The 8,599-nt window shown below is 64.5% G+C and overlaps 1 protein-coding gene across 1 annotated transcript in view; it reads right to left on the minus strand.

The window, feature by feature from the left end:
• The window catches only part of MYO15A (myosin XVA), a 45,211-nt gene that overhangs the window by 23,542 nt on the left and 13,070 nt on the right, over positions 1-8,599 (minus strand). Inside the window, 30 exon segments of the mRNA XM_010003587.1 lie at positions 27-73; positions 159-255; positions 469-546; positions 988-1,082; positions 1,196-1,326; positions 1,477-1,559; positions 1,662-1,735; positions 1,963-2,035; positions 2,183-2,267; positions 2,359-2,477; positions 2,554-2,669; positions 3,017-3,091; positions 3,218-3,329; positions 3,542-3,683; positions 3,767-3,885; positions 3,967-4,082; positions 4,468-4,543; positions 4,697-4,756; positions 4,884-5,005; positions 5,256-5,352; positions 5,437-5,527; positions 5,621-5,762; positions 6,236-6,362; positions 6,457-6,626; positions 6,687-6,781; positions 6,897-7,088; positions 7,253-7,325; positions 7,451-7,629; positions 8,138-8,373; positions 8,464-8,559. Coding sequence (XP_010001889.1) covers positions 27-73; positions 159-255; positions 469-546; positions 988-1,082; positions 1,196-1,326; positions 1,477-1,559; positions 1,662-1,735; positions 1,963-2,035; positions 2,183-2,267; positions 2,359-2,477; positions 2,554-2,669; positions 3,017-3,091; positions 3,218-3,329; positions 3,542-3,683; positions 3,767-3,885; positions 3,967-4,082; positions 4,468-4,543; positions 4,697-4,756; positions 4,884-5,005; positions 5,256-5,352; positions 5,437-5,527; positions 5,621-5,762; positions 6,236-6,362; positions 6,457-6,626; positions 6,687-6,781; positions 6,897-7,088; positions 7,253-7,325; positions 7,451-7,629; positions 8,138-8,373; positions 8,464-8,559 — 3,318 coding nt within the window.

The raw sequence follows: 8,599 nt of genomic DNA on the forward strand, positions 1-8,599 counted from the left end.
GGCCCCGGCGCTTCGGCCCCGCCAGCCACATCCAGGACATATTCCCGGCGGGTCAGCGGCCGCACGCTCTGCCCTGCGCCGTCCCGGGAGCCTGAGTGTGGCCACCACGCTGGGCACCCACTGGTGGCATGGCCATCCTGTCCCCACCAGCCCCTCACCTCCGTCAGTCACCACGAAGAGGATGTACTCCTCAAAAGCCTCCGGGTGCTGCAGCCCCATCTCACAGCACAGCTCCTCGATCACGTCCAGAGCCACCTGGGCACAGGGACAATGGGACAATGCCACGTCTGCCTGCTACACTTGGGACCGCCAACAGGTCCTGCAAGGGGGCTCCCCAGGAAAGGGATCTCTTTTTCCTAGAGAACAAAGTCCCCCAGTTTGGGCACATCTCAGAGGGGTGCAGCCCCCCACAGCCACACCCCACAACCAGGAAGTCCCCAAGGCCTTTCGCCCCCCACCCTGACTCACCGAGCATGTCTTGATCTTGAGGTGCCTCTCGATGCCACCAGGCAGGAGGAAGAGCTGGCGCTTGGCGCTGCGTCCAGCCTGTGAGGGGGATACATTGGGGTGCAGGGGGGCCCTTCGCACAGCAAGAGCCCAAAGGACACCCTGAATCCCCAAACTATCCCACAGGGACCATCCCCTGGGGACCATCTTGTGCCTTGCCCATCCTGCCCAGGGGAGCCACCCTGCCTTCCACCCCATGTGCACAGAGCTGTGTCCCTGCTGGGGACCCTTGAAAGCTCAGGGCACCCCCAAAGTGGTGCCCCTGGGAAGCAGACCCCAAAAAGGACCATCAGCTCAGTCCCAGGGCAGTGTCCAGAAGGATCCTGAGCCCATGGGGGACCCAGAGCCCATAGGGGAACCCAGAGCCCATAGGGAGTGATCCTGAGCCCGTGGGGTGGATCTAGAATCTCCGAGAGGGATCTCAAGCTGGTGTCAGCCCTGCCCTGTGCCCTGCGGGCACCCATGAGCACCCAGCCTCACCACCATGGCCTTGAGCTCCATGCTGCTGGGGAAGAGGCTGCGACCACCAAACTGCAGGGTTTTCCGCAGGTTTTGCTCACAGGCTTTGGCGATGCCTGGAGGGAGCAGGGATCCCAGTGAAGGACAGGGCTGAGCTGCATCTCCAGAGCCCTGGGACACCCCTGAGTGTCCTTCCCTGCTGTGCACCCAGTGGCTGCCCAGCCCCTACCCTGGAAGGGCAGCTCCGGGTGGCTGCTGGCATCCTGCAGGAAGGTCAGGAGGAAGGGCTTGAGAACCTCGGAGCACTTGTAGTAGGCAGCGAGGATGTAGAGCAGCCTCCAGCCCTTTTGGCAGCTGTCCCTGCCGGGAAGAGCCACCCCTGAGCCCCCGGGAAGGAGGAGGGTGCCCGCGGTGGCTGCAATGGCACCCACCACTGGGGGGGGGCTCAGTGTCCCCAGTGCCGGGCTCTGCTGTCCCTGCAGGGTGGATGGCATGGGTGCAGGGACTCACGGCTTGGAGCTGGTGTTGTTGGTGACCTGTTTGATGATCTGGCAGTACACCTCATCCCGCAGGGCCTCGTGCTCCCTGCACAGCTGGGGGAGAAGCAAAGCTTGCTCTGTGGCTGGGGATGTCCCCAGCTGCCACCCTCCTGCCCATGTGGCCCCCGGGACTCACTGGCCCAGCAGGGGATTTACCTTGAGGATGGTGCAGATGGCATCCAGCTCTGTCTGTCCCCGCAGAGGGTGGTCGCCCATGAACTTCATCACAGCTGGGGACAACAAAGCCACATGGTGACAAAGCTCGCTCTATCCTTTCCCTGAGGACACGCTTCCCTGGGTGTGGGAAACATCCCAGGCATGCAGGGCAGTGGGGCCAGAGGACCTAAACCCTCCTTGGGCCACCCCATCTGCCCACTCCGGTCCTTCCCACATGCTGCTTCAAGGATGGGGCTGAGGATGGCCATGGAGCAGGGGGACAGGGCTGACCCCCACCTACCTTGGAAAGCCTCAGCAGCCAGTTTGCTGGTGCCACCATCCACGAATTCAATGAGTGACTCCTGGATAGGGATCTGGAGAGGGAGAAGGTCAGCTCCCGGGAGCAGCCAAGATGGTCTGGGGGTTGGGGTGGCATTTGGAAAGCTCCTGAGCACGTCAGGACCCTGAGGGGACCTGCAGGTGACAGCAGGGACACCCCGAGACGCCCTGCTTCCCCATACCTTCGTGAATGTCAGCATCTCCAGCACATCGGGCACGTCCCTCTTCGTCTTCATCCCGCCGGGGTCCCTGGGAGAACGACGACGGCTCGGGTGGGCACGGGTGTCCCTGTCATGGGATGTCCCCACCACAAGATGTCCCCGTCCCCCCGCTGGACACTCACGTCGTCCCTTGCCGCGCCCCGCGGAAATACCGCCGGGCGAAGCCCAGCATGGGGCAGGTCCCCACGCCGGCCACGACCCGGTCGTGTCCATCTCCCTCCGGACCCTCCGTGACGGCCGCGCTGGTGGGGGACATCTGCGGAGCGGAGCGGGGCGGTGGGCACCGGGCACAACCGGCACCGCTCCGGGGGCAGTTCCGGGCCAGCACCCACCTCGGTTTTCCGATCCAGCTCCTGGGCGACAGCGGTGGAGGCCACAGCCACGGCCACGGCCGCCGAAGCTGCCACCCTGCCCTGCTTGTCCCTGGGCATGGCCCCGAACTTCCACCCTGCACCGGGCAGACCGTGGGGATGGGCACGGGCTGGCAGCCCTGGGGTTCACTCCCCAAGAAGCCTCTGCCCGCTCCCTCCTGCACCCCGAGCCCTTTCCAGGGGGTGCGGCTGCGGTTCGGCGTTGCTCGAGGGAAAGCACCGAGCGGGAGCCACAAAGCCTGTCACCTGCAGGGATGTGGGGCAGCACCCGGTGCCACGCAGGGTGGGCACCACAGGAGAACATCCCAGTGCCAAAAAGAGCCCAAACCATCCTGCTGTGGGGTGACAGAGGCAGGATCCCGCCCCAGCCCCAGGAGGGGACACAGCCCAGGAAAGGGGGTGTGACCAGGGACAAGGTACCCACCGAAATCTTGGGTGCCCGTCTTCAGCTCCTCTAGGTACATCACCTTCTTGCGGACCACGCAGCCATAGTAGTGGTCTGCAGGGACATCACAGGGACATGGGGGATCACAGGATGCAAGGCCAAGGCACAGTGACTTCCAGTGCCACTGAAACCATCAGTCCTTTTGCCCATGGAGGGTGTTTTGGAATGGGGGGCACTCGCCTCTCTCAGGGTGCTCCAATGGCTGCAGGTGGATGATGTCCCCTTTGTGGAAGCTGAGCTGGCCCCTGTCCTCTGGACTGTAGTTCCTCACGGCCACCACATACTGGGAGTCCTGGGCACAGGGGGGGCTGGCACAGCCCATGCACCCACACACCCCCACCACATCCCACCCAGCATAGGGGCTTCAAGCACCCATGTCCACAGACCCCCCCCAGAGTGCTCCCTTCATCCTCCCCTCACCCCAGCCATGGTCCCATTTGCATGGTCCAGCCCCCAGGACATGCTCCCAGCTGCTCCCCGCCCCAGCCCCGGGCCCCCCCCCACCTTCCTGAGCTCTGTGATGAAGTGATCGACCATGGCCTTGACCTGGGGGGCTTTGGGGGAGAAGAGGATGAGCTTCTCACTGCTCAGGTTGAACTCCAGCATGTTCCTGGACGGGGTGGTGACGAACAGCACGTCGGCGTAGCTGGGGCAGGGCGAGGGGAGGCTGAAACACCCGGCACCCCCAGCACCCATCCCACCCCGACCACCCTTGCTCCTCCCCCTTACCTGTACGCCCGCAGCACCCGCAGCTGCTCCCCGGGGACGTTGGTGCCCTTCACCAGCCGCAGCAGCTTGACGCCGGCGTGGGACACAGCCAGGATCTGCACGCCTGTCCCCACGCTGCCCTGCAGGCCGGGACACCCCCTCAGCTGGGGTCACGGGGCTGTGTTCCCCCTCCCCAACCCTTCTCATGGCTGGACCCTCACCGTGGCAGGGAAGAGACGTGAGAAATAAACCTCACAGCCATCCCGGGCAGCAGCAATGATCTCCCTCTTGACGCTCTCAGTGGCCACGGGGCTGAAGGAGTCCAGTTTATTTTCAGCTGCAGGGAGAAACATTAATGAGCATCCCCCCTCCCCGGGGTGGATCCAGGCACAGCGTTCACAGTGAGGAATGCTCATCCCCTTCCCAAACCTGGCAGAACCACGACGGAAGGTGTCGTGGTGATAGGTTCCCCCTTATGGGCATCCCCTCATTCAGCCAGCCTGGCTGAGACCTGACACAACTCGTGGCTTTGTGGAGAATTTAATCACAGGGGTCTCCTTGCATTTGGAAGCAAAACTCCCCCGGGCTTAAGCAGAGCCACCTGTGGCTTGGAAATGCCCAGGAGATGAGGATGGGCCATGGAGAGGTGGGTGTGAGACCCCCAGGTTTGGGCCCCCCAGGTGTGAGCCCCCCGCCCAGGAGCAGCCGGTTGTGGGGGTTACCGAAGAGGGATTTCAGGCGGATCCGCTCCTCCTGGCTGATGCGGATGCAGGTGTCTGAGAGCGTGTCATTGAAGATCTGAGGAACGGGGGAGGAGCAGCCGGGGGGGAGTGGCATGTCCCCCCGCCCCTCTGCCCCGGACGGCCTCCTCCCCCCGGCTCCTGAGATAAGTAGATCCCCCAGCTCCCATGGGAGCCCCGGCGGGGCTTCAGGGCAATCTCGGTGCCTCACCTGCCGGAAGATGAGGTCGAGCAGCAGTGGGTTGTTGATGCTGTCCTTGGGATAGAAAACCTGCCAGGAGAAAACCCAGCGTGGCATTGCCCACCCTGCAGGGCCTCTGGCTAGGAAAAAAGGCCCCATTATCCCCTTAACACTTTGACACCAGCCTGCCCCCGTGTGTGTCCCCCCCTTCCCACACCTCCTTGCGGATGTAGATTTTCCAGGGCACGTTGTGGTAGGTGTAGAAATCCTCACTGCAGCTCCGGTGCAGTTGGGTCTGGACCTGCTGTGCCTCGGATGGGAGCTCCCGAGAGACAGACACTGTGAAGGGATGGAAAGGTCTGTGTGTCCCTGGAGCACCCACCACCAGCCCCCCCACCCAGGGAAACTGAGGCACAGGGGTCAGCTGTGGGGCAGGGAGGGTTTAGCTGGACACAGCAGTTATCCATGAGGATGCTGTAGAGCTGTCCATGTGCCTGGCCATATCAGGCATCACCCAGTGCCACTGAAGAGGATGGGGTGCCCTGCTCTACTGTGGCCCCCACAGTGCCACAGCTCTGCCCTGTGATACCTGGGGGCCGGGTGGCTGCTGGGCGCCCCGTTGGTGCTCGCAGCTGGTACCTGCTGCTGGTGACCGGCTTCACTGTGGCCACCATCTCCTTGGGCCCCTGTGAGGCAGAGAACAGGCTGTAGGTGGGGACAGAGGCTCCCACAGCCTGGCACAGGGGACACGGGGGTGACCAAATCCCTACCGCAGCTGCCGGCACCCGGGCTGCTGAGAGCTGCTCCTTCAGGATCTGCATGGCTTCCTCGTGGGGATCCAGCTTCTTCCCAAAGAGCTTGCTGCAGAGACAGCACCCCAGGTCACCTGCACTCCACATCACCTGCACCTGCAGGCAAGAGACGCCCACGGCTCAGGTGGGGCCAGGTGGGTACCTGGGGGGCTGGGGGCCGCGCGGGGCCGGCTGGCACTGCCGGATGATGTTGCGGATGTCGTGCGTGGGCCGTGGGAAGTGCTCCGAGTTGAGCCGGGAATGTCGCACCACCTTCTCACCCGGCCACCGCTGGCCCGTGGGTGCTGCAGGAACAAGCAGATGGTTGGGGGGGCACCAGGCACCACCCTCATGCCTGGGCCCTGGCTTAGTGCCTCAAGCCTCCATTGCTGCCCCATTGCCCTGGGACCCCTTACCAGCTTTCTGAGAGTAGGGCCGGGGCTGGGGGGCACGGGCTGGTGCTCCCCCTGCTGCTCTGCCCTGCAAGAGACACCCCACCATGAGCATCTGTCATGCCCAGCTGCCCCATTCCTGGGTAGCTGCCCCACTGGGCAGGGATCAACCCCTCCCAACCCCCCTAGTGCTGCCCCACTGACCGGAGGTCCAGGTGACTGGTTGGCATCTGCCCAGCGCTGTGGGGATGGGGCAGCCTCTGCTCCTGTGAGGGCAAAGGGGGAGGGCTCAGCCAGTGTGCTGGGATGTCCCTCACACCTGGGATTAGGTGGGGAAACTGAGGCAGGGAGCTGGGCCGGGATGCAGGAGCGATCTGGGCACTCACCTCTCGGCTGACGCATCTCCATGGGTGCAGGGGAACTTCTCTGCTCAGCATTGTGGCCACTGTCCCCCACTCCCGTGCCACCTCCTCCCTTCATCCTCTGTGACACAGCAGCCGGCTTCTCCAGCTCCTGGGGGACAGGTGTCAGGGGACAGAGACCAAGCAACCTGCACCCCCAAAATGCTGGACCCCCTCTGCCTCGGGCAGGGGGATGCCCCTCTCACCCCATTGCCGTAGGAGAGCACAGGGTCGAAGAGACTGTCCAGGTACCGGTCCAGACCCTTCTGGCTCCGTGGCTCCCCAAATTCCCCGTCTGCTGAGGGATGAGGAGGGATGAGCTGCCAGCAGCAGGGCTCCACCAGCACGGTGAGGTTCACTGGCTCAGTGGGATTCCCTGGCACAGCAGGGTTCACCAGCACAGCCCCACCAGCAGCTCTGGGGAATGATGCCCTACCATGGGGGTGGTAGGGCTCTGTGGAAGGCAGCGTGGGGGCTTTCACGGCGGGGGGAGGCGGCACTTCATCCAAATCCAAGCCGTGTCCCAGCACCCTGCAGAGAGGAAGGATGTCAGATCGACCCTGACCCATGCCTCTGCCAGCACCCAGCCAGCCTGGTGCTGATGTTCCCCCCACAGCAGGGGACCAGTCCCTGCCTGGGTACTTACACTCGGCTGTCCCTGCTGCGGTTCTCAGCCCCCTCCCATGCAACAAGGAAGCAGGACTTCTGCTTAGGAAAGCCTCGGAGCAGCTCAAGGTCAGAGATGAGGTCCAGGACATAGTCATGGCCGGCCAGCTCAGCCCACTGGGCACCTGCCTTCATGACCACAGACCAGCCACGCCAGCCTTCCACCAGCCCCCTGCCAATAGTGGGACGCTGGGGACGGGTACAGGCTGCCAGCAGTGCCCCAGTTCTGCTGGGACACCCTGCCCACGAGCTGAGCATCCCAGCTCCCAGTTCCTGGGGTCACCCAAAATGGCTGTTCCCCACTGCAGGGTGAGGGGATGCCAGTCCGGTAGGTACCTGTGCTTCAGAACATCCCCTGCCAGGTCCTCACCCGTGCTCCAGGAGTGGACAGGACAGGAGAACTGGTCGCCTGGGGAGGGACGGGTGGTGAGCGGGTCCCCTCTGGTCCCCTCCTGCCCATGACGGTGGCAGGGTGGTCAAGCCAGGACCGACCCTCCGTGCCAGCCACGCCCCCGTCCCCGCACCGCCCCGCACCGTTGAAGCAGTGCAGGTCCAGCGCCATGCGGGCCTGCCGCCGGTTGGCCGTCCACTCCAGCAGCGAGGGCGGGAAGGTGCGGGCGGCCTCTGCGCCCAGCTGGGACCGCGCCATGGCCTGCATCAGCTTGCGCTGGCACACCGGCTTGTAGCCCGCGAAGGCGTAGTCGGAGACAAACCTGCGGGAAAGGGGGGATGCTGCAGGAGGGATCTGGGCAGTGTCCCCTCAGGCATGTGTGCCTGGCTGGCCCCAGGGGCCACTGAGGGGCTAAGAGCACCCCTGGGGAGCTCTGGGCAGGGCTCTGGCCACGTGTGCCAGGCTGGCCAGAGGGATCCTGGAGTCATCTGGGCGTAATCCCTAGGCAGATGTGCCAGGCTGGCCCTGGGGAACTATGGAAGAACCTCAGAGCATCCCTGGAGAGCTCTGGGCAGTATTCCGGCCATGTGTGCCAGACTGGCCAGAGGGATTCTGGAGGAACCTGAGCAACCCCTGCCCATGTATGCCAGCCTGACCGTGGAGACCACAGCAGGACCTCAGACCATCCCCAGCACGACCTAAGCATCATCGTGGCCACACGTGCCAGGCTGGCCAGAGGGATCCTGAAGAAACCCAGCAGTGTCCCCAGGGATGTGTACCAGGCTGTCCCCCAGGGTCCTAGCCATCCCTGGTCCCCATCCCCGACTCACTTGAGCAGGTACTTGTCGAAGGCGGCGGAGGGGGGGAAGGCGCTGAGGCGGGCGGCCAGCAGCAGCCAGCCCCGCTCCTCGTTGTTGACGTTGGTGTTACGCCAGACCTGATTGGCGGCTTGTGCCAGGAGCTCATCCCGCAGCCCTGGCACCGACAGCCCCTTCTGCACGATGTAGTTGCCAAAGAGGGTCTCCTGCGAGCCGCCCAGCCCCGGGTCCCCCATGAACCGCAAGATCTGCCGGGTGAGCAGCCAGGTCCTCCCTGCAGCCCTGGGCAGGGAGCGGGCAGGGGGTCGAGGTGCTGGATCCCGCCTGGTCTCACCTACCAGCTGGAAGAGGCTGAGTGCCTCGTGGCGCAGCTCCTCGTCCAGCCGGGTCAGGGGGGCCACCAGAGGGGCCGTCAGCATCCCGAACGCTGGCTCCTGCGGTGACACCCGCACCCGTGGCTAACCCGGCACCGGC

This window comes from Chaetura pelagica, unplaced genomic scaffold, assembly GCF_000747805.2.
Source record: "Chaetura pelagica isolate M959 unplaced genomic scaffold, ChaPel_1.0 scaffold408, whole genome shotgun sequence".
NCBI classification, from domain to species: domain Eukaryota; kingdom Metazoa; phylum Chordata; class Aves; order Apodiformes; family Apodidae; genus Chaetura; species Chaetura pelagica.